Source organism: Cricetulus griseus, chromosome 4 (assembly GCF_003668045.3).
Source record: "Cricetulus griseus strain 17A/GY chromosome 4, alternate assembly CriGri-PICRH-1.0, whole genome shotgun sequence".
Classification (NCBI taxonomy): Eukaryota; Metazoa; Chordata; class Mammalia; order Rodentia; family Cricetidae; genus Cricetulus; species Cricetulus griseus.
The window spans coordinates 108,865,991-108,891,774 of record NC_048597.1 but is presented as its reverse complement, the minus strand read 5'-3'; the positions used below and the strand labels follow the sequence as shown (position 1 = coordinate 108,891,774).

The 25,784-nt window shown below is 45.4% G+C and overlaps 1 protein-coding gene across 12 annotated transcripts in view; it reads right to left on the bottom strand.

Annotated features, from left to right (window-relative positions):
- The window catches only part of Sfswap (splicing factor SWAP), a 70,707-nt gene that overhangs the window by 18,123 nt on the left and 26,800 nt on the right, over positions 1-25,784 (bottom strand). For 8 of the 12 annotated variants that reach the window (XM_035443353.1, XM_035443356.1, XM_035443358.1 and 5 more), the window contains exons 8-13: positions 15,598-15,838; positions 13,692-13,820; positions 13,009-13,102; positions 11,637-11,802; positions 4,921-5,151; positions 3,665-3,855 (exon numbers count right to left, since the gene is read on the bottom strand). In XM_035443353.1, coding sequence (XP_035299244.1) covers positions 3,665-3,855; positions 4,921-5,151; positions 11,637-11,802; positions 13,009-13,102; positions 13,692-13,820; positions 15,598-15,838 — 1,052 coding nt within the window. The remainder of the gene's footprint in view (positions 1-3,664; positions 3,856-4,920; positions 5,152-11,636; positions 11,803-13,008; positions 13,103-13,691; positions 13,821-15,597; positions 15,839-25,784) is intronic. The other 4 variants (XM_035443355.1, XM_027413834.2, XM_035443357.1 and 1 more) reach the window with 2 other exon arrangements.

The window sequence follows — 25,784 nt, the reverse complement described above, 5'->3', positions numbered from 1 at the left end:
GCTTCTGCAGAGGACCCAGGTTCAATTTCTAGCACCCGCATCAGACAGCTCACAATCAGCTATACCTTAAGCTCCAAGGAGTCTGTATCCTCTTCTGACACTCTCACATACATCTAATGACCAACGGCACTGGGTAGACCACCATGCAGAAGAATGCTACCCTATGGGCACCTGCCCATCCTGAGGAGCTGGCTGAATTAGGCCCTGACAGATCTAATAGTACCACCTGTGACCTTATCACATGTCTTTAGAGCTTGTAAGAACTCTTGTCTAGTCTATGTGGCTAACGGGGTGAAATGTGCCAACATCTGTGGGCAAAGCACACATCAACTTACTCAGCAAAGTCAAGGGCAGCCTGCCAACCCCATGAAGTTTCTTAACAGTAACACATTTTGGGTGTGACTATCGTTTATAAACTGTCAATTTATTACAAGTCTTTTTGTTTCAAAGCAATCAGACACTTATCACCATCTGCTCCTCACATCCCCTTTCTGTTGAAGCAGCTCTACTGAGATAATCTTCATGTGCACACACAACCAGAGTCAAACATCCCTGGATAATAGACAGGGCCAAGGCTGGCAGACAATGGAGCCACTCTGAGAGAAGGCACAGGCTGGGTCAGCACTGTGGTGCTGCCAGCAAGCTGATGACAAACAGCCCACATTATAACACAGAGGCAATCTTGCAACCACAACTTGTTTCTCTTATCTGCAGACATGGCTTTACATATTTATTTTTTGGTTTCCTTCCTTCCTTCCTTCCTTCCTTCCTTCCTTCCTTCCTTCCTTCCTTCCTTCCTTCCTTCCTGTTCTCGTTTTCTTTGTCAGAGTTTCTTTGTGTAGCTCTAGCTGTCCTGGAACTCACTCTGTCAACCAGGCTGGCCCTGAATAAAAGAGATCCACCTGTTTTTGCCTCCTGAGTGCTGGAATTAAAAGTGTGCACCACCACTGCCCAGTGTCAGTTTTCTCTTTTCACTATGTGGGTCCCAGGGATCAAACTCATGCTTACTAGGGTTGGCAGCAAGCACCTCTACCTATTGAGCCTTCTCATATTGTCTTGTCTAACCCTCACCCCCACTTTGAGATAAAGTCTCATGTAGTGCAGGCTGACTTTGAGCTTGCCATCACCAAGTTTGATCCAGAACTTCTGGACCCGCTCCCCAGTGCTAGGATTATAGGGTGTACTAACGTGTCAAAGACAAAATCTAACACATTCTAGGCAAACATTCCACCAATAAGCTACATTACAGGTTGACAGATGTATCTTTTTTTTTTTTTTTGGTTTTTCGAGACAGGCTTTGGAGGCTGTCCTGGAACTAGCTCTTGTAGACCAGATTGGTCTTGAACTCACAGAGATCTACCTGCCTCTGCCTCCCAAGTGCTGGGACTAAAGGCGTCCGCCACCACTGCCTGGCTTTACAGATGTATCTTAATGAATCTCAGTGTTCATTTTACCAAAGATAGTTTAACAATCAGAGATTCAATCAAGCTTCACACATCCCTACTCATGCAGGTCCATGTTTAAGGCATCTCTTCTTGCTGCCAATGTCTTTGCATAGCTACAGAGCTCATGTTCTTGCACTCTCCAGCACACCCCACAACACAGTGCCTTATGAATGCCCTCAACTGTGTGTACTTTATTCCTATATTTCTGTAGAAACAGACCTTGTGTGAGGAACCAGAAGACAGTCCACCTCTGTGGAGCTCTGGAAAATGGGGTCACAGTGTCTAGTGGGGTTGCTATGTTTTGCCACTTCCCTTGGAAGCTCTGGCCTCTCTGGCACTATATCTGCTTGCATGCTGCTATGCTTCCTACCATGAGGATAATGAACTAAACCTCTGAACTGTAAGCCAGCCTCAATTAAATGTTTTCCTTTATAAGAGTCACTGAGGTCATGGTTGTCTCTTCATAGCAACAGAGACCCTAACAAAGCATAATAAATATTTGGAGATACCTGGAGACAAGGTCTTGCTATGTGGCCCAGGCCATCTTCCAAGTATGGGGATTCCATGGGCATGCCTGAAAAGTTATTTTTTTCCTAAATATTTTAACTTTTAAATCATGTACATATGTTTGTATGTGTATGTGGGTATGGTACTTGAGTGCAGATGCTTATGGAGTCCAGAAGAAGACATCAGATCCCCTGGAGCAGGAGTTAGTTACGGACTGCTGTGAGTTGCCTGCTATGGGTCTGGGAACCAAAATCAGACCCTCTAAAGCTGTATGTACTTGCTCTTAAGTACCCCCACCTCCAAATCAGAGTTTAGGATAAAATAAAGAAAAAAAAAAAGTGGCTATCATTCTGCCTCAGCCTCCGAGGGTGACTATTGGTGGGAGCCACCATGCCCAGCCAACATTTATTTTTGAGATTTATTTTTTTATGTATATTGGTGTTTTGATTGTACATATGCACCATGTGTGTATCTGTGGGGGCTAGAAGAGGGTATCACAGCCATCCATAACTCCTGAAAACTAATTCCCATGTAGGTCCTGGGAATCAAATCCAGGTTCTTTGGAAGAGCAACCATGACCTCCAGCCATGATTTTAAAATAATCATTCTAAGTGCTCTTAAGAAACACTGAGTCACAGCTGGGCGTTGGCGGTGCATGCCTTTAATCCCGGCACTTGGTAGGCAGAGGCAGGCGGATCTCTGTGAGTTCGAGGCCAGCCTGGTCTCCAGAGCGAGTGCCAGGATAGGCTCCAAAGCTACACAGAGAAACCCTGTCTCGAAAAACAAAACAAAACAAAACAAAAAAAGAAACACTGAGTCACAACTTTCTGACAACTGACTGTGGGTCTGCACTCCAGCTGTGTTATCCTTCAAGCCTCAAGGCATTTGTTACACTGCTATCTTTCTTACTCAGAAAACTTATTATTTCTAAAATGTTCTTGAACTCCTCCGTGAATTCCCAGATACCCATGAAGTATACTTTAACCACTCCCTGCAAAAAAAAAAAAAAAAAAAAAAAAAAACTCTTTTAAGTTACCTGCTATCAAGAGTCTAGAAGAAAAGACCCAGGGTTGGGGATGCACCTCAGGGCAGAGCACTTACCTGCTTCACATTTGGCCCTGAGCTTCTTGACCAGTCTACACCAACATGACCAGAATATTCACTAAATGGCACGCTGCTGCCAACAGTGTTTACTGAGGGTTCCTGGTGCCTCCCAAGGTACCATGTGATGGTCCTGTTCAAGGCTACCACTTAGGAAGGGGCTGCCTGGGTTCTCTATGACCTCTTGGTGTTGAGGATGAGCTCAGGGCCTCCCACACAGCAGTGCTCTACCACAGCGCTATATACCCAGAGAAGACAAGGGTAGCTGCAGTTTACCCCTTTCCCCACTGCGATCTCTGCCCTAGTGTAAGCTCAACAATATGGCTGCGATAACTGAGGCCCTGCATGGGGAGCCATGAGCTGAGCTTCCCGATCAGGAAATATGGCTGTGTTCTGAGACTGCGGCCTGCCTTTGGTGTGTTTATAGGTAACTGTCATGGCCTCTCTTTGCACAGACTCAAAGCTGTTAGCAAGGCCATAACTCTATGCTGGACGAGGGTGTTGGGCTGCTGGTATCTGACTGAGGCTAGGGCTCCATGGCCAGAGCAGCCCAGAACCAACTCTCATCTCCTCCAAACCCAAGCATGCTGTCAGCATTCCCTTCTACATACCTCTACATTGAAAGCACTCTCCTCCAGTTTTCCCACTTCTGCTTCTGGAAGAGGATTTTTTAAGGTTTGTAAAAACAGAGCTGCTTTCCTTTTACGTTCGGCCTGAAGCTGCTTCTCCTTTGATTCCTTGGACGCCTGTGCCAGCTTTTCCCGGGCAGCAGCGGCAAGACGGTCCTCCAGCTTTTGTTTTGCTAAAGAAAACAAGAAAGGCAGAGTCTACAACAAGCAGTGTTTTAGTTCTAATTTTTACAGCCACCTTCTGTAATGGCATACAACACTGCCATCTCAATACTAACCTCAGAGCAGGTAGACACCTGGGACAGACCAAAATTTGGAGATAATAAACTTGTGGCTTTTGGGGAATGTACACTTTACTCTCAGAGGCTGAAGGGGTTTCATGATGGTAGAAGCTGGGCTGACATTGGGAACTGCAGAATGGCTCGCATACACAGGAGCCCCAAACACTCCAAATGTTTAGATGAATGACGCTCTGTGGGAGTGTCTTAGTTCAGAGGGCAGGACAAAATGCTGAGCTCACACACAGAAAGTGCAAACTCAAACACACAAGTGTGACTGTAAATGCACCGAAGGAGAGCAAGTGTGGGCCTATGCCATGCTCTCCCTTGAAAGACACTGGCTCTAAGAGCATCCTTTAATTGGTGTTGTATGGTCTGTTCATGCACACCAGAAAATGCATTCCAAGATAACTAGTTAGAACAGGTAAAAGCACAAATGCATTTACTAAGTAACTAATAAGGAGGTACAGATGTCCCAAAAATGCTGAGCAAACATTGTATCATAGTTCCAGCCTCAGCCCATGTCCCCCACATGCTGTTGGCCATGCTGTGACCCATGAGGATGAGCCAAGGCTGAGAAATCAGCTCTGGCAGGCATCATCTTCAAGGGCTGATGGTTCTGCTGAGAGACATTCCTACAAAAGGGCCTCTCCCAGTTTGGTGCATTAACCAGAGCTGGGAGTCCAGGCCTGGTGTCTCACCCCGGGGCTGTCGTCCAAGTACAAAGTGCGTCTCCATTAGAGCCGCCCGCTTAGCACATTAGGCTGCTCTGAGTACAGATTGCCAAGGGCACTGCATCAAGCTAAGGAGTGCACAGTGCCACACAGTACTGCACAAGGGCTTTCAGAGCATTTCTGCAGGGCTCCAGGCTTTGGTTTGCTGTCTTAGAATTTCTGGTTTAGCACATAAATCTTGTATTTGTCTTCTTTCTTTCAAGAACTTTAAAAGCTATCGACAAACCTTGCTTTGCTTCTAGCTCCTCCTGGGTGAGCTGGGGCTTCTTCTCTTCCACAAGCACACAGGGTGGGGCTGCAGCTGGGCTGGGGTTGGCCACATTGCTTGTGCTTTCCTGGCACTCCCTGCTTTCTTCATCCTCTTCACTATCATCGTCCAACTTGACTCGGTTTTTTTCCAGAGGAAGTAGGTCATTTTCTTTGGCCTTGATGGCAAAACTTATTGGAGCAAATGAAGCTGTTGGGAAAAGGTGAGAGGTGTGACAAATTTTTAGGCACCAGAAGCAGAATGTGCAGACACTGTCATAGGTGCTACCACTTACAAGAGAGACTGCTGACAGGCAGATGGCATCTGCAGTGAAGGCACAGCCTGAGTGACTCTGTGTGTGTGTGTGTGTGTGTGTGTGTGTGTGTGTGTGTGTGTGTGTATGTGTGTGAGAGTGTGTGTGTGTGAATGTGTGTGTGAGAGTGTGTGAGAGTATTATGAGACAGTGTGTGTGTGAGTGTGTGTATGTGTGTGAGAGAATGTATGAGACAGTGTGTGTATGAGAGAGAGGGGGGGGGTAGGTACAGACAGGGCTGCTGCAGTGTCAAAGGAGTCTTGTCTAAATGCTCATGACAAGGTATCAAACTGGGGTGTTGTGTCTGAACCTTGCTTAGCATGGGCAGCATAGTAATGGTGCCACAGTAGACACACGCCTGCTGAACATGGAGTGGTCACCTTTAGCCTTAAATGGTCAATTTTTGTCATTTTCCTTTCTGTAAACTTTTAAACATTCCTTTCTTCCCTTTCTTTTCTTCCTTCCTTTCCTGTGTGCTTGAGAGTGTATTGTGTGTGCCTGTCAAGGTTAGAGGACAAGTGGGAATCACATCTCTCCTGCTACATGGGTTGTAGGCATTAAACTCATCTTGCTAGCCTGCCATTTTTCTTCAAAAATTTTTTAAAAGGCATCTGGCATGTAGCTGAACTGGTATGAGTAAGCATGTGACATGGCTGCTTTAAGAAACAGTGCCTAGAAAACCTCCAACTATATGAAAAAAAAAAAAAAAGCCTATTCTTCAAGCAAAATCCAAACCAAAACAACAACCAAAACAAACATAGAATTCATTCCTTTATTCGGTGAACATGATAAGCACCCTGTCGGATCTTGATTTACATCTATCACAAACTTTTCAAGGTGTAACAAAAATTTAGGTGATACACCCCCAGCCCCTAAGCACTTAAAGAGAAATTCGAAGGTCTTAAAGAAGAAAGTCTTCCTGCTCTATTTGCTCTCTGTCACTCACTACACCAAGTGACTCCTAACTGCCACCCAGATGCAGTCAGATGCTAGAGCCCTCATTCATGAGGGCATCAAAGAAGCTACACGGAGGGGACATCTCCAGTGCACTGAAAACAGCTGCCTCCGAATGAGGTGGGCTGTGGGAAACAGGTTCTAGCAGGGCTGTGACTTACTGCAGTGCCCTGCCCTCAAGTTTCTCAGGTAGGCTACTTGGCCATGTGCTGGTCTATGTTCCACTGCTCTATGTTCCACACCCCTGTGTGGGCTGAGAATTTATACCTGTGACACACACCCCATTTACTACACAGGAGCCAGGACAGCAGACTTCCACGCCACACCTGGTAAGCAGCAGAGCGCACTTTAAGCCGCTGTGGTGCTGTAATACGGATCATAGTACAACCAAGATATCTATGCTAATGACATGATGATGAAGATCTGCGTGGAATCGAAGACAGGGATGGAGATGTACAACAACGCAGCCCCAGAGCCGACTGCTGAAGGTGATGTGGGTTACTGTGCCACTTGTTGCTTTTGTACATGTTTTAAGATTCCATAAGAAAACTTAAGTTTGCCAGGTGGCAGCACTCAGGAGGCAAAGGCAGGTGGATCTCTATGATTTTGAGGCCAGTCTGTTCTACAGAGCGAGTTCGAAGACAGCCAGGGCTACATATAGAAACCCTGTCTCAAAAATCTGCCCCCAAAACAAACAAACAAAACAAAAAAACCCCAAAACCCAAAACAACAGCATCAACAACAACAAAAAAGTAAAGCTAAGTTGAACAAAAACAAATCATTTACTGCCTATAGTAATATGGTCTCTTTAATAAGCAGAGGGTCAAAGACATTTTAAAAAGAGAGAAAACACATAAAATGTTAATGGACTCACGAAGTGAGACTAAAAATACAAGGTGATTTAAAAACACCTGTACTGTTTCCAGAAAAGGGGACAGACGAGCAGATCATAACAACGAAAGTATGTGAGTTTTCCACTCAGTCTAGAGAGGCACTCACAGCTGGACACAGAACCAAGCACCATTACCCCACATACAAGGAACCTAATTAAAGAGCCATTTAACCTGTATGTCTAGGTGTCCTGACTCACTCAGTGTTGAAGATGAGACTATCAAGTGTCTCGTGCCCCATGGCACTGAAGAGAACCAAGAGGAAGCTTCTCCAGGCTAAGTCAGTCCAGCCAAGGGCCCTGGGGATTCTTCTGGAATATTCTGATTACACAATTTGCACACCACAGCTTGCACTACCACTGATCCTAAGCTCTTTCTCCAGGTGGCCCATACCTTGTGTGAGCCAGCTACAACTGCCCTTCTGCACTGTGTTCAAGCTAAGATGGACATCCTTGCCTGCTGCCTGCAGGATCCATTCCTTCTGGTGCATGTGACCCTCAAGAATGGGTCCAGCAGTGCCTCCTTGAGGTACACCTATGGCTTCACAACTTCTTTTCCACGTCTGGATAATAGCTGCATGTGTGCTTACACACATATGTGTGTATTTCAAGATGACCTCTTAGCTATGTGGCCTGGGTTGGTCTTGAACTCCTGACCCCAAAGGATTCCCCTGCCTCAACCTCCTGAGTAGCTGGGAATGCAGGTGCCTGATTAGTAGTTATTATTGCTAATTATTATGTTGTTCTTATGTGTGCGCAGGTGAGTACACCTGTGTGAATATTCTCCATCTTGTTTTTTTTTTTTTTTGAGACAAGTTTTCTCACTGAAACTCAACGGCTAGCCTGGCTGGCCAGTGAGCTCAGGGAATCCTGTTTCTGCTCCTCCTCAACCCATACACTAGGGTTACAGCCACCCCTGACTTTTTCATGGGTGCCAGAGAGGAGACCTCAGGTCTTTATCCTTGCATAGTAAGCACTTTACCCACAGAGCCGTCTCCTTAGCCCTGATAATAATTTTTTAAAAAATGTACTGTTTACAATTTTAATTGTTTTAGATTTATTTATTTTATAGGCATGAATATTTTACCTGCACATATGTATGTGTAGCATGTGCAGACCCAGATTCCCTAGGACTGGAGTTATGGATGGCTATGGAACGACTATGTGGATTCTGGGAAACCAACCCAGGTCCTCTGCTCTCCAGCTCCAGCATCTGGTTTGGAACAAACTGCGGCGCACTAGCCATGTGTATTTCTCTTCTGTAGAATGCCTCAGTTCACTTTATGACCCATGAAGGCTCTTCCTATAGTAAGGACACTATCCCTGTATCTTCCAACTTGTCATTTGCCTTCTAACTTTGTTCTGGCTCTGCTCCCTAGATCTGTAAGCCTGATTTCTGGCATCAATTCTCTGATTCTAAGATTATATAACACTTATTTTCCTTTCCTCCCTGTTTCCCCCTCTTCCTCTCTCTAGAGGGTCTCATGTAGGCTCACAAAGCTGGATCTTGAGCTCCAGATCCCTTCACCTCCAGTGCTGGGATCTTGGGACTGCAGTACCCACACTTTGCCACACTGACTGCATTTAGACACTGAACTTCTGGAATCACTGCTGCTAGATACCTGAGTCTTATTAACTCTTTAAAAGTGAAGGGGGCTTGCAAGATGGCTCAATGGGCAGGGAGCTTGCTACAAGGTTGGGCAGCCTGACTTTGACACACATGGTAGAGGAAGAGTCAAAGTGGAGCTTTCCCATCGAACTTCAGTTCTCATTGCACTACTGAAGTTTCAGAAGTACCAAGTACTTTCTCAGTGCTTTCTGAGACAACACCCCAGAAGTCTGCTTGCAGACAGGTGATGTTAAGGTCATCCCAGGGCCCTAGAACAAGACCATTGCTCATTCCTGTCACTACTTCAGTATACAACTCGAATCCATTTAATATTTTAACATCATGCTTCTAAGTGCTGAGGTCTATAGATTGCTGAGCTCTGAGAGCTTCTTAATTCTGTCTCCCATAAGTCCTGGAGAAGCTTTACGGACAGAGATGGTCTAGTTCTTGAGGGTAAATTAAGCCAACCTCTAATTGGTTTTGGCCTCTTGCCTGGTTCTAGAGGCTGTTCACCAAGCAGTATTTCAAAAAATCTGCCAGACTAAAAATCTGTTGGTTTTCCTTTCTTTCTCTTCTTTTCTTGAAATATTTTTGGCAATTTATGTTTCTTTGAAATGGTATTTTTCAGTGACTTGAGTTCATTTCCATTTAAGGTTATGTACATGCTATCCTTGTATATTTTAAAAAAGATTTACAACTTTGTGTTCATATCTACATTCTTTTTCTCTTGAGCGCACACATTTTACTGGTCTTTAAAAAAATTATTTTCTCAGTAATTTCTCCTTTAATTTTTATTCCATTGTTTCTATTTTCCTTTTAAGCATCTTACCAAATTTTAAGAGGGTCTCACTCTCAGGAAGCTTGAATTGTAAATCCTGCCTCAGCTTATGTGCTACTGGCTGAGCCTCCATCCTCAGTCCTGCTCTTTGCCTCTCTGCACCCCCTCACCCCTCCATGCCAAGGACTGAACATGCCCAGGCCATACTGTACTGTACCCCAGCTCACTTCCTAAGTTCTCCTAGTTTCTTGAATTTAATGCCCATTTAATTTTTTTGCCAACATAAACAAGTAATGCTATTGTCTCTGAAATAGTAGCTTACTGCATTTTCACCCGCAGCAGTGTGGGAAATAGAATTCAGGGATGTGCTCTACTGCTGAGCTATGACCTAATCCGTAATAATTCTTAGATGCTCTTCTCATTGTCATTACTTCTGTGGATTCAGGACTTTGGGGTGCTGATATGCCTACAGGTCTTCCTATTCTGGCATTCAGACGTACAGAGAAATGATGCACCGACCTGCTTTCTCTCCTCTTCAGAGACAAGCCTGGCTGTTTCTGCCTGGATGAACTTCTTCCACATCTTTCCCTTCCTTTGAGATGTCTGAGAACTTCCCAGGCTGTCTTCTAGTCAATCTGACCCTGGTGATTTCATCATGCTTAACCCAGCAGTACTCCTGAGCAGTATTCTGAAGTTCTCAGATTATCAGCAGCCTCAACTTTTTTGAACATAAAGACCCAAGGATCTGTTCTGACACTTAGGGCTGGAGGCTCAGTTGTTGTCTTCTGATTCTCAGCCCCTCAGCAGGGCTGTGCTCTTCTGTCCTGAGCCTCAGAGGAGAAGGCCCATCACATCTCTTCCAGGTCTCACTGCAGGAGAAGTGCGTCAAACACTATGCATTTCTGTCCTCACATATCTGGCTTCTCCTACCAGGGTGGGCAGGCTGGTGCAGCAGCTGGGCCTGGAGCTCCTTTCTGTCTCTGCAGCCACCCAGGCAAGACCAGTTTAGAGGGTGCCTCCTGTGAATGTGCCCTAGTTTGACCCAGTCTCCCAGCTTCTCCTTGCTGGCAGTGGCTGTCCTGGGATCAATGTCCTCAGACATCTCTCTTCCCCTTAGAAGTAAATCCCAGGTGGGCATCTCAAATGGCTTCTAGTGCAGAAGCTACTGCTCTACTCGGCTTGTATCTCTGCTTATTTCATTGCGAGCAGGAGGCAGCCAGCCAGCTGACTTTCTAAACAGTGCTTTCCTAGTGATGACCAAATTATTGTGACCCCCCTCCCCCCAAGGCCGCTCTAGGTCAGGCAGGAAACTGCTGCCCATGTCTGTTGCCACTCTTCTACTCAGGAGCTGCAGGCTTGGGCTTCTGCTGCCACTCTTGCACTAGCCACTGGGCTACCAAAGGTCCCCAACTGTCCCTCTGCCTTCATCTCAAAAAGCCAATGCTAAACAAAGCATTCCCCAGAAACCACAGGCCTCAGAGAAAGCAAAGTCCCAGATTCTGGGCAGTACACCTCTCCAGACTGAATCACTAATGACACCTGCCACCATACCAAAGCAGGGATCTCTCTTATCTCTCAACACCCAACACATCACCCTTTTTTGCAGTCTCTTTTATAGCAGGTGAAGTAACAGCTTCTTTACACTCTACCACTGAGCTCTGCTAACCAGCCTGAAGCAGCCTTTCTTCTGTCTTCTCTACTGCACCAGCCACTAATATTATCCTTTCTACTAGACTACATCCTTTAGTCAGGGGCAAGGCCGTGAGACCAAATGTGCGTGAGTGCAGCACTATCTGACAAGGGTGCTCAAGGGAGCCACTTGGACAAAGAAAGCCATCCTCAACACAATGGTTTGCACAGGGGCCGGAGCTGGAACCTTGTGGAGAACAGTTGGTCAGGTAAGCCCTGATGCAGTCACACAAATAACTGAACAGTTTCAAAGGTCTGGGGAAGAATGAAATTGTATTTGAAATTTTACAAAGAGTTCTACTAAATGGTTTCTAAACACCATGTTTAGAAGCAGGACAAGGTGAGCATGCCTGAATATAGCAGCTCAAGAAGCCAAGCCCAAGGAGCCGCCATGGCTGAGGTACCTAGGCCTGTCCCTCAGGAGGGAAGCCCATGAGGCTTAGGCTTCACTTGGACAGCGCACCTTTTACCAGCTTCCCGTCCACGGTGCTCTTGCTGGACCCAGCCTCCTTCTTCCCGCTGCCTCTTCCCCCAGTCTCCGCCATACCCTCAGGAGTGCTGTCCTCCCCAGCTTCACTTGACTCTTCAGCAGCGGTTTCTGTGGAAGCCTCTTCAGCTGTTGATGCTACCTGGAAAGAGAGACATCACTGTGTACTGTTATGTGACAATTACAAAGGTTTGTCAGTATAGTCCACAGTACATGCCTATAATCCCAGCACTCAGGAATTCCAGAGCATCCTGGCTAAAGGGAGTGTAAGGCCAGTCTGGTCTACATGAGTCACTCCAAAACAAAAACAAACAAACCACACACACACACACACACTTCAAAACAATCTCCCAAACCACCTGAAATAGCTTTTCTACTTGGCGTTTTCTTGAGTGCGCGCATGCGTGCATGTGTTTGTGGTGTGTGTGTGTGTGTGTGTGTGTGTGTGTGTGTTTTACTGGGGATTGGGCTGCTAGGCAAGTACTCTTGTCACTGAGCTACATCCCTGGTCCCATTTGTATTTTTCTTTTCCCTTCCTTCCTTCCTTCCTTCCTTCCTTCCTTCCTTCCTTCCTTCCTTCCTTCCTTCCTTCCTTCCTTCCTTCCTTCCTTCCTTCGAGACAGGGTTTCTCTGTGTAGCTTTGTAGACCAGGCTGGGCTCAAACTCACAGAGATCCACCTGCCTCTGCCTGCCAAGTGCTGGGATTAAAGGTGTGCACCACCATCGCTCAGCTCAACTTGTATTTTTCTAATACGAAACTAAAAAGTCAAAGAAGTACCTTTTCCTTGGAGTCTGGTTACTAAGAATACCCTCAGAATAGAATCCCCCACTGACTACAGATGAGTGAGCAGCTTCAGTTTCCACAATCATTTCTGCCAGAACAAGCTCAAGGGTGTCAGGACAAAGTACTCCCAGTGCAAGAGAACTGTGCAAGGGACTGTGCTGTGGTAGCCGGTGTACAGCTCTACCCCTGGAGGGCATATGCACCATGAGCTGTATCACACAGTAATCAAAGTAAACTTGGCACAGTGGTGCATTTGCAACCCCAGCACTTGGAAGGTATAGGCAGGAGGATCAAGAGCTGAAGGTTAGCCTGGGCCATATCTCAACTCCCTTCCCCAATACTGTCAAAAGTAGCCTCTGCTGCTTGAAGCAAGTGTTTTTTGTTTGGAACATGCCAGACAAGTGGTCACCAAGGCATAAGTGAGTGGGTGCTTCAACAGATCTAAGACAGCTTCACCTCTGAAGGGAAAGGTTAGACATAGTGTAGATTTGAGAACAAACAGGAAGTGATGTCTGCCCCTGTCATTAGAGCTTGTTTCACGCCTTCCCCACCTTCATTGAATACCTGTGTGCTACTGCCTCCTTCTTTCTGCAGGAAGAACTGCTTCTTAAACTCATAGTAGGCGTTGTATTGGTGCCAGGGCTGAAGGAACTCAAATCTGTGAACGGAGAAGGATTCAGTATGACCCAAATGCAGGCTTCAGTGGTTCTCATATGACCTGCACTGTCCTGGACACATCAGAGACAGTGGTCATCCAACACTTTATAGATTCCACATGGTTTCAGTCCTGCTCTATCCACTAACATCTGATCCGGGCAGAGGGCTAACCTGCCTTCCATGGTCACAATGCAGGTGAAAATGCAGTCCATGGATGCTGTAGCACACAGTTTTATGGATGCTGTCGGGGTAGGGGATAAGGACCCTTGAGAAGTGTGAATTCCAGCCTTTCAAGCACCTACATTTTTACTGCACAATAAAAACAAAAACCCTCTCTAACTCTAAGTAATTTATTATGATAAACAAAAATACATCTATCTAAAGATACTCCAGGGAAGATGAAAGCACAAAGGAACAGTGACAGGATTTAAAAAATGTTAAATGAAAACCCCAAATCTCATAAATGTGACATGCTTAAACTCTTTTGAGCTTTTTACAATGTGGGGGCTTTGGCTCAGAAACTTAAGGATGCCAGGCAAACACTGGCAGTGAATCACACCCCAGCCCAACACTCAAGCCCTCCACCTTACCTCTGATCATTCTTGGCTCGAACACTGGTCTCAAATTTAAGGCCGTTCCTAGCGACGTACTCTGCCAGCTTGTCGATCACAGGCTGGATGTCAGGGGGCGGAGGTATGATGGCCACGGGAGCAAGCGCACTGTGGAGAGGAACTGGTGAGCAACCCTGAGCTCAGCGTGGCTTGAGTCTGGCAATGGCAGCTGGAAGGTCCTGTCAGGCTCAGCCATGTAAGAGTAAGACTAGGTCTAAAGCAGTGTTTTCAGCCTTCTTAATACTGCGACCCTTTAATACAGTTCCTCATGTAGTGACCCCCAACCGTAAAATTATTTCATTGTTACTTCATAACTCTAATTTTGCTACTGTTATAAATTGTAATGTAAATATCTGATCTGTGACCCCTGTGAAAGGGTCGGTTGAGACCCACAGGTAGGGAACTGGTGGTCTAAAGCCAAGAAGCCTCCTAATCTAATAAAGCCAGCTCCTGAGCACTATAAAAGGGTCCAGAACTGTCAGAGTGACAATGCAGGAGGCTGTGCATGGCACCCTGTAAGCCCAAAACTGGAGCCTGGGTTACACGGCTAGACCCTATCTCCAAAACAGAACTGACAGGGCAGTGGGGATTTATTAAAGAATGATGCCAAGTCCCGGAGATAGGTTCATTCTTCCTCCTAATCAGCATTCCCTTTTAACTATGAGCTACTTCTTAGAACAAAACAAGGAAAAGTCATTAGAAACAGCTGGCTAGCACAGCTCAGCATCCTTCACTTCATGTTTACTTTCTCAGCAATATGGCCCTAGATGTCACTCCCTGCTTCTTCCCACATGCTAGGCTAGTGATCTACTTCTGAGTGATAGCACAGCCCACATTTGGCTTTCTCAGCATGATTAGAGAGAGAGGCTTTAGTCTTTATTAGACCTGAGACACACACAGAGGGCCCTCCATGGGGTGCTGAGCACTCCTGTGTCCTTTGCTATCGTTGGGTTTTACACTAGACACCAACTATATAACTGATGATCTCAAGGAGTGGCCAACAGAGCCCTCCCCGCACCAACTGTATAAAACCCTACAAGCTTGACCAGTTCAGTCCTCCCCACTTGGACTCTGCCAAACACTGCCCTGCTGAGGTGTCAACACACTGCACAAGAGCAGCACAGGGTTAAGGAGCAGATACAGGATCCTATCCCAAAGCCACATTTACATGTGGCTAAATTCCACTGCTTAAGAACCATTCTGGGGCCAGGCAGTGGTGGTGCACACTTTAATCCCAGAACTCAGGAGGCAGAGGCAGGTGGATCTCTGTGGGTTCAAGACCAGCCTGATCTACAGAGTAAGTACCAGGACAGCCTGGACTGTTACACAGACAAACCCTGTCTCAAAAAACCAAAATCCAAACCAAAACAAAACAAAAAAGCCATTTTTGGTACTGAAGTAAGGTTTTGCTCTGCAGCTGAAGATGATCTTGAATTCCAGACCCTCCTGCTTCTACCTCCCCAGTCCTAGAATTACAGGCATGAAATACCTGTAATGTAACATTTAGCTGGCTTTGAACTTTTCTTTCTTTCTTTCTTTCTTTCTTTCTTTTTTTCTTTCTTTCTTTCTTTCTTTCTTTCTTTTTTTTTTTTTTTAAGACAGGGACTCATTGTGTGTCTCTGGCTGGCACAGACCTCACTGTATAGATCAGAATGATCTTGAATGCAGACCTGCCTGATCCTGCCTGGTGGTAGCCTTGAACTTTTGATCCTTGTGCCTCAGCTTTCCAAAAGCTTTGAGTACAGGTGTGTGGTAATAATATATGAGTAATATAGTAATATGTAATATGTATCTCCATAGTAATTATGGAGATACATTTATGCAATCCAGACAAGAACACTGGTGCACTACAGCAGCCATCATGCTGAGCAGGTGGCACACATACCTTGTGGTGGTGGTTGTGGAGGTAACCCCGCTACTTGTTTCAGCTGTGGTTGGGGGTGGTGGAGGTGTAGTCCCAGGGGGTGGTGGTACAGTGGTAGTCACACCAGGTGAGCTGGACACGGTCACTCCAGCAGGAAGGGTGCTGTAGTAAGTGGCCACATCAATCCCAGGTGGGGGTGGTGCCAGGCAGTAGGTGCCATCTGGCAACATGTAGTAGCTGTAGTACATGGCTGCCACAGCTGCTGTAAGAAACATGCTTTGTGAGCAAGAGGCCAACGACAGATGTCACAGCTTGAGTCTACAATGTCCCTCACAAGCTCAAGTTTTAGAAACTTGCTCCCCAGCTTATGGTTATTTGGAGAGGTCATGGACTGAGCCCCTCTGAAACTGTGAGGTAAAGCAGATTCCTTCCACTTTCATTCTCCCTTGTTTCTGTCAGATATCTGATCACAGCAATGTGACAAGTGCTAATATATAGTAAGATAGCATAGCAAATGGTTACAAAAGAGACCCTGGCCAAGTGCAGTGTCAGTTCTGCCCACTCCAAACCACACTGCTTCTTTCTGTATCTTTGATGGGTTCACACCCAGAACAAGTAGACAGCTGATAGACATAAATGAGGACTTTCTCTAAGCAAATCCACCTCTTCCTTTGTGCAGAAAGGGTAGACAGGAAAGCCCTCTCTAAATACAGAGTGAAAACCCCTCTCTGCAGGAATAACTGATGAATATCCCTTTTCCCTCATGACTGGTCAAGTAACCTGTGTTCACAGAGTGAGTGAACTCCTTAACTCCCCCTTGCTCAGACACTGACTACATTTTCTGGAATTTGTCTTTTCACTCTACTGTTCACTTTAGAAACTGTGCTGTCCACATGCCCAGCATGGGGCCACTGTATTCAGCTCAGAAGTCCAATGTCTCTGCAGCTGCTTCTGGCCTTTCCCATAATTAACAGTGATGAGTACCAGCTAGCTTCCTGCTCACTTTCTGCACAAAGGACAGCACAACAGCCTACTGTGCTAACAACAGCCCTGAAAGGTACCCATCTTCTTTAAACTCTTTAAATACATTTATTTATTTAATTATTATGTTCATGAGTCTTTTGCCTATATGTATGTGTGTACCTGGTGCCTTCAGGTCACAAGAGGCTGTCAGATCCCCTGGGACTGGAGATACATAAGTTGTGAGCTGACATGTGGGTGCTGGGAATTAAATCCAGGTTCTCTTCAAGAGCAGCAAGTGCTCTTAACTGCTAAGGCAACTCTTTAGCCCTACTCATCTTCTCTTTGAAAAATGTTCAAAACAAGCACCAAGCACAGAAGGCTCAATGAAATAACTGGGTTTTCATTTAGCAATGCTGGATACACAGGGAATGAATTTCCTCTTCATTAGGGTATAGGAGTGAAAGAATCTTACTGATTTTCACTTGTTCATCTGAACACAGTGTCATAGTAAAACACTGTGGATTCGGCAATACATGGCTGCTACTGAGATAAACACCACAGTGGTGTACTAATATCCCAGAGGGGAGGAGATGGTCTTTCCAGCTCAGACTGGGAAGATGTGTAATCCCCACATGCTGATGGCACAGCTGTGGTTTGACTCGCTTTTTATCAGGCATGTCACACACATGAAGCATCCAGTGCCATCCCAACTCAGTGTTACATACCAGATTGGTACACAGGAACAGTAATAACCAAGTATTTGCATGGGGCATATGGCCAGGTGCCTTTTCCACCTCTGCTCACAGGAACACCCACTACACTTCTGCAGACAGTACAATTGGCAGCAAGGTGCTCATGGCAGAAGACAGACCTCACTGGCGTCTGTTTCCCAGCCCTGAGCACTCAGTGTTTGTTTGGTCAAGAAACATGATGTGCTAGCTAATCCAGTAACTTGGAGATCCATTAAAAACACCTGACAATAGTGGACAGAATAGCACTAACAACGTAATCAACAGCAAGGCCCAAAACACACTGTCTGGTGAACAGATCTGAGGGCACATGCAAAATTCTGGTCTTGGAGTGGGCACAACAAAGATTATTGAGGCTAGACCCAAGGAGAGGGGCATCTGCTGTTACCTGCCTCCCTCTGACTTCTTAGTTCACGTGATGCTGCCTAAGGCCTTAGTTCTCACCCCAGAGAGGATAATTCTGTGACCTCCAAAGGACTCCAGAGGTGGTAGTGTACTGGTATAAAGCACCACATGTCCTGGCACTACAAAGATTCAAAAGACCATTGCTGTGGTCATGCACACGTTTCTCCACCCAGATTTCCATGCAGTGTCAGGGCTAGGAAGATATTAGAAGAAAGCTGGATCTGCCCCCTTCCTGTTAGGGGCACAAAGGCAATGGACAGACCCCAACAATGACTTGTGAGCCAGGCTTCTCGATGGTCCTGAGCCCATTAGCTCATCCTGCACACTTGAGCCCTGTGGACTTTTGGGTCTTGCCCCCCCTCCCCCAATCACACAGGCCCTCACTCTGTTGCTTCTGTCTCCGGTACATATGTGCAGTATCTCTGCTTGTCCTGAGGTCCCTCTTAGGTTTAACCCACTGGCTCCTGTTTTTGGAAGTCCCTCCACAGCTCAGGCAGAGGTGGGAGCACATACACCTGTGGGAACTCCTTGCAATGCTAAGACTGTAGGCCTGCTACTGACCCAAGGGTGCCACATCTCAAAAACAGTGACAAGTTCTTGGCAGCTCCTGAAGCACTCAGTGAGTAGAGCTTAGCCGTGCTGTTCTCAAATAACCCGGTGCTGAAATATTGCAGTGACCATAGCTCATACTAGCTCAGTACTGTTGGCTCAGTCTCCTTGGGTCCACATCCCGAAGCAGTGGAGTCTATAGCTCAAGCATCCTATAGCCTTGTCACCAACTGACACAGGTTCCCAAGCAGCTATATGTACCAACATCATACCACACCAAGTTAAGAACAAGTCTTTCCATCCCTCTCCCCCTGCCCCCACACACCTGACAAACATACTCACAGACTTTCTGATTTTATATTGTAAATTACAAGTACACTATATGACATTTTATAATCTTACTTTAAAGCCTTCTGGTAGACTCAAAAAAACGTTAATACCACCACAGCAATCAAGTATTGTGTTTGTATTATCTTTGCAAAAACTTTGTTTACACTTAAAACCACCTGATGATTTAAGGTTTTATATTTTGCAAGATGAAAAGGGTGCCAGAGATCAGCCAAGCAACAATGTAAACATACTTAATACTACCAGACTGTCCATTCAAACACAACTCACAGCATTATTCAAAAAGTGGCACACAGAATATAGTAAGGCATGAGGTTAAATACGATGTTATTACAAGAAAAAGAGGAGGTTAGAGAGATGACTCAGTGGATAAAAACACACACTACTTTTGCACAGGGTCCAAGATTCAGTTCATAGAACCTACACTGGTCAGCTCATAACCACCTATAACTCCAGTTCCAAGCAGGGGGTCCCAATCCCCTCTTTTGGCCTCCACAGGCACCACACATACATGCTGAGAAACACTCTCACATAGGAAAGAATGTCGCCCCCCCCCACACAACAAAAACTTAAAAAAAAAAAAAAAGTGACACCTACAACACAAGTTCTGAGTAGTGAAGCCATGCAGAGCAGGGGCCTCACTCAGGAAGCTCTCTGTGCTCTTTAATGATAGGCTGCACCCCCCCAGGACATGCTTCAAGTGGCCTCTGCTGTCCTTGGCACTTAATACTGAATTTCCCAAGGGTAGTGCTTCTTTCCCCATCTTGACATGGGCTCTTGCTCTGTTCCCAGGCAGGCCTCTAAGCCTTGGGCTCAAGTGAGCACCCTGTCTCAGTCTACTGAGTAGACAGGACTACAGGAACACACCACCATGCCTGACCAGGACTGAGTTTTTAACTGAGTGAAAATATGATGTGGCATTATGTTAATAAATGTCCTTCATGAGAACTACAGAAACCCACACCAAATGAACCAACAGAGAAACTCCAGCAGTTGCCCAGGCCATCTAGACTGCAACATGGAAAGGTGAGCTGCTAACATGGAGGCACACTCAGAAGCACGTCTCCAGCTCTTCACAAGCTTGCATGTGCAATAACCCAAGGCAGGGCTGGTGCAGTCCACCTAACCATCCTTTACTCTGTTCTTGAACCTGCAGTATTGTGGAGGATGATGGCCTTGAACCCCTCATCATCCTGTGTTCACCTCCCTACTGCTGGAATTATAGGTGCCAGCATGTGCCAGCATGCTCAGCTTACAGTGTGGGAAACTGAAGTGAGGGCTTTCTGTATGTGAGGCAGCCACTCTACCAACAGAGTTACACCCCCAGCCCTGTTTAATCATCTTCCAGAGCCCCTTGACTCTTGCTGACAGCCTGAACACAGGTGTGTGCAGAAGAGAACACAACAGCTTTCCCGAGACCTTCCTAAGACATGCCTAGGACATTAAAGGAGAGATGTTAAAAAGCTCTTCTGAGAAGCAGCAGTGACCCACCCTGAGGTCAGGTGCCAAGCTGCTCCGACTCTGTCCTGAGGCTATGTGCCATTCATGCCGTGCCCTTCAATCTCCTTCACACCTCTAGCTGGTTAACAGGTATTCCTCAGCCTTTTCTAAGGTCAAAGTTTTTGCATTCTATTCCTTTGATGATTGTAGAATTCCTGTCTCTAGCCCTGGGCTGCATTTGTCTAAGAACTGTCCACTCAGCACTCTGATCTGGAGAGTTCATACACGTTCTAAACCAACTGTGTCCAGAACCGTCTTGTGCTTTCTTCTACATCCTGCAGGTCTGGTTGAGGAAATGCCAGGCCGCCAGTCAGATTTCCTGAACCACTTGGCAATATCTCTGCCCAGTGTTTGGACAATCTTCTGTCTAGGAGGTGCTCCCAAGAGTTCCTCCTTCCCTTCTTCTGGGGTGAGAACCACCCCAGCTCATCCCATATTTCTCTAAGTCTTTGGTCAATCTGTGATTGACCTTCCTATAATTTTTAGTTGGAATCACCTGCATGTCAACTGTACAGTGGGAACATCTGCCACTGCAAATAGCACTGAGCCCTGAATGGCTGTTCATTAGTATACACACACACCCAAAAGGGTTTAACTTGCAAATGAGTCACAGTAAGAGGGTGACAGCAGAATTAACAATGAAATGGAATGACTACAGTAATATACATAATGGAAGTTAAGTGAACAGGGTTATTCTCCAAATATCCCACTGTGCTGTGCACATCCTTCTTGGGGTAATAGAAGATGGATCAGCATGTGTGTGACAGGTGGGGCATTAGGAGGCCTAGGCACAAGGATTTAGCAGTGCCAGACTACTTTAAAAGAGTCATCTGAACACAAACTCCATGACAACAGATGATGACAACTCCTAAGTAACCAGCGGAAAGGTAGCATACACAGTTGGGCAAAGGGACAATTCAAGTCTGAATGGGAAGGACTAGGACAATGCGAGAGGTCTTATCACTCAACTCATAACAGTGCACAACTTAAAACTTTTGAATTGCCTATTTCTGGAATTTTCCATTGAGTATTCTCAGACTGTGGATCCCATGGAAAGGAAAACTACAGATGCAAGATGCAGGGCCTGCTGTCTCTTCACTGTTTACCTATCATCTGTTTTGTTCTCTAGAATGTTAGTACCAAATGGAAGCACTCTGTCCAGGCATTCCTGACATAGCACTGGCACGGAAACACTGTTCAGTCAATGTGCCAGTTGCACAGGAGACAACAAGGGAGTGCTAGGTCAAAGGATGGGAAGTGGTAGCATAGAACATTCCAAAATTGGAGAGGAAAAAAAAATGACATCTATACCCAAGTTTGAGATCCACCTCACTATCTATCCAGTAACATCAAGAGTCTAGGCATTCTCAGATATCCAAGGACTAAAATAAGAAATATGTCTCCATGTATAGTCTCTTGTGTCAAGTTACTGGAGGATGTGCCCTAGCAAACAAACAAGAACCCCAAAGAGACAAATACAGGAGCTAATCTAGTCAAGTGATGGAGAAGCCACAGGAGAGCCCAGGGCTGTAAGCTGAGAACACAGTCCCAGACTAGAGTGGCAGACTGGGAAACAGCTGCCAAGAGCCAACATACAGGTGCACACTGACTGATGGACCTACTCACTGTCCTCAGCTTTGGTAGCAGTCACTGAGGCTTGGAGAGATGGCACTATTAAAACCTAAAATGATTAATCTTGATTGGTGGGTCTATAAGGGTATTTCCAGGAAGGATTCAATGAGAGGAGAGACCCTCCCTCAGAGTAGGTGACACCTTCCTGCAGCAAACCAAACAGGAAGAAGAAGTCCAAAGGAAAAAGCATTGTTGCCTGCCTTTGCTTCTTGCTAGTGAGTACATCCACTCTCCTATTACTGCTGCCATCATTTGACTCCAACTTCTTCGGTCTTGCAACATGGGCAGAAGACCAATAAGTCCCCAGTATTCTTCCAGGTGTTCAGTTGGGACTGAAAAGGCATCCAGCCACTTAAGTGGATTGTGTACCTACTTGGTTCTCAGACTCTTCAGTGGGTAGTCAACTATTATAGGCTACTCAGACCTATCTGTGCCAGTCTGGTGAATCCTTTTTCATTGTACTCTTTTATGAAGAGAACCATGCTAATACAGATTGTGGTAAAAGGAATGGATCCAAAACAACAACTAAAATCCCTTCAGGAGGCTGAGACAGGGAGGATGAAAATTCTAAGCCTTCCTGTATTATGAAGGGAGTTTCAGGCCATCCCCATAGTTAAAGAACCAGGGCTTGCTGAGTATATGAACTGGGTAGTAGAAAAATATAAACTGCTATGACCAAGTGACCAATCACAGAAATGAAGAATGTTAATTTGCCATGCATGCTTCTGTCTTACGTTGTTAAAATATTTATACACATACATTAATAAGCAGGTATTTGTGTTTTCTTTCTTTTCCTATTCTGTTACCATATAACATTAGGAAAATGCTAGTACTTAAGTATTGTCAATCTATTTTTCATATTTAAGTTATGGGGTATAAATTGAGGACAGCATTCTTCAAGGGACTTTGTTATCTGCTCTGGGGGAAGAACTGATAGGTTTTAAGTTGCACATGGTATACTTATATCACCTCAGGTTGAATTATAACTTTGTTATTATCTCCATTTGGAAATTAAGCATGATATAAAAAGCTGGGGGTCAAGTTGACAAGGGGTGGACTTTCGATACTTAACCTTGTCAACTTGATGGCAATCAACTTGAGAGAATCAAATAAGAAATTTGGGAGGCCTGTGAGTGCATTTCCAGGAAGGATTAACTGAGAGGTGATCCATCACAAAGTGGGCAGCATCTTCTAATGGGCAGACCAGATAGATAAAGATGTCTGAGGCAAAACAAGTGTTGTGTGCCTGTCTGCCTTCACTTCTTTCTCTTCTAAAAAGATTTGTCTATTTTTATATAGATGGGTATTTTGTCTACATGTCTGTGCACAAATGTGTGCCTGGTGCCCTCAGCAGCAAGAAGAACAGGTTAGATCTCCTGAGGCTGTAATTACAAGTGACTTACAATTGAACCTGGGTCCTCTGGAGGAGAAGCCAGTGTTTAACTGCTGAGTCATCTTTCTAGTCCCTTGCCTTCATCTCTTGCTGGTAAAATTCTACTGTTCCTGCAAGTGCCATCTTTTGTTGATATCACACTCCAGCTTCTTTGGCCTTCCAATATATACTGAGGACTAGCAACTCTCTGGAATCTTGCAGGTCTTCAGCACCACACTGATTGCTGAATCATCCAGCCATATGCATTCAGCAATGACCAAGTTCTCATTCTCTCTAGCATGCAGAGAGCAACTGCTGGGATTACTCAGCCATTACTGTGCAAGTCATTCTAATGAATTTCCTTTTAGAATATACATTTACATACACACCTTCAACCAGTTTTGTTCCTCTAGAGGTATAATATAAGACAACCAAAAGAGAACCTACAGGGTTGGAGTGTTCATCTCTGGGCATGAGGAAGCTTGAGGGGCACATGTGAGTGAAATCAGATTACTGTCTGTCACACCTAACTTCAGGATGTGGAGGATCAGAGGGGAGCCACAGAAAGGGCAGGTAGAGCCCCACCCAACACCAGAGACCAAAGCTACAAGTAATCCTGGACCCAGACTGGCACTGGGTGGGAGAGAGCAAACACTTTTCATAACAAGTGTGCACTTGACTTTCAAAGTATTGACATGTCCTACTCTAATTAAAACAAAAATTTAGCATATACTAATTATAATCAAAGAAATGAGAAACATCTTACTCGATTCATCACATTCTTGAGCTTACAGCAAAGAGGAAGCACATTACTGACATCCCCACCCCCCAATACTGGTGACTAAACTAAGAGTCTTGTGTGTGCCAGGCAAGTACTTTGCCACTGAGCCACATCTCCAACCCTCTTTTTGTTTATTACTTCTGTGTGTGGTATGTGTGTGATGCATACATGTGAGAATGTGGTTATCAGAGGCCAGAGCAGGACACTGCTGTCATCCTCAGTTGTTTCTGCCTTATTGCTCCGAGACAAGGCCGCTCACCATTTTGGCTAGGCTGGCAGGCCAGTGAGCTCTTGGGCTCTTCCTGTCTCTAACACCATGCTGTGTTTACTGGCATGTGCAGCCACATCTGGCTTTTATGCGTGTACTGGGGATTTAGACTCAGGGCCTCATGATTCCAGACAAAATGCTCTTAACCACTGAGTCCTCCATCCTCCATTTCTTCATTATTTTGAAACAAGTTCTCAGCAAGTTGCCCAGGCTGGCCTGGAACTCACTCTGCAGCCCTGATGGGCCTTGATCTTACATTTTCTTTCCTCAGCCTCCTGAATAGCTAGTGTTAAGTCCTGGATCACCAGGCACAGTTTCATATCCCTCTCAGTGACCTTCGTCCTCCACCCATTTACTAAGTATGGATTTGTGTCAGTCAGCTGGGCACTATAGACCTAGCAGTACATATAACTGACAGGGTGAGTCATCTGAACCACAGGACAGTTTCCAAGATGGAGCCGTGGGATCAGGACCCTTGGTGAAATGGTGGTGAGGCTGTTGCTCCTATCAAGATACGAGGAACTAAAGACGCCATCCAGCAAATGTGTGGGACATGTGGCTGTTGAACCAGCATCAATGAGGAACAGGCTGGCAAACACAGCTGTACTTGGGACTTTCTACCCAGGACAAATCAATCCACTCTGAAAGCAGACACAACTAAAGGGATCCTTTGAGTCAGCACCTGACTTTGTCTTGATGACTGCTGACATGATGGAACAGCAGAATGGGCTGGGCAGGTCTTCTGCTGCTGTTTAAGGAAGCTGGTGTGCTAGTCTATGGCTAATAGCTAACAACAAGAGCTTAGCAGCATCTAGAGTTCATTCTCCCAGACCCACAACCCTCTGGCATATTCCTAGTCAGTTCTTTAGCTAGCAAATACCACCAGCAATCTTGACTTGATTGCTAATCCCTCCCTACTTGGCTTTCCCCAACCATCTATTTTGCCCTCAGCCACTGGCTCTTATTGATTTCTGTTACACCTCCTCTGTCACCCCAAACAAACTGATGAATTTTCGGCATAAAGCTAACAATAAAACATTTTGTGCAAGTGCCAGAACAAAAAAACAATATCAAGTGTTTCCCCAAGATAAATGGTATACTGACAAGGCAGCTTCTTACCAAAACAGATTTTTTAATAAACTAAAGTGTATAGGGCTCCATATAAAAACAGGGGAAATGAGAATGTAATCGCATGTAAGCACATCCCAAAGTAGAATCATGATGTAAAATCTTCTAACAATGTAGTCTTCAGAATGCATCACTGTGGATAAGTGACACATGGATGCTTAGACAAGTTACCTCACTATTTGGGACCAAGAGATGGGGTTAGTGAAGCTTTGTAGAAAGACAGATGCTGGGTAGTTGGAATGATGGCTTACTGGGGAAAGCTGTCTGCTGCCAACCTAGATCCCCAAGACCCATACTGTAGAAGGATAAATCTGATTCCTGAAGTTGCCCTCAGACTTCCATTTTCATGCCATGGCACACCATACCAGCATATACAGATACACAAAATCAATAAAAATGTAGTAAAAAGATAGGCACAGATTGTGTTGCTGTGCACCAACAGGCAAAACTGAAGACAAGATGTAGATCCTTACACAATGTGAGAAAATGAAAACAAATGGCCAGTTTTTTTCC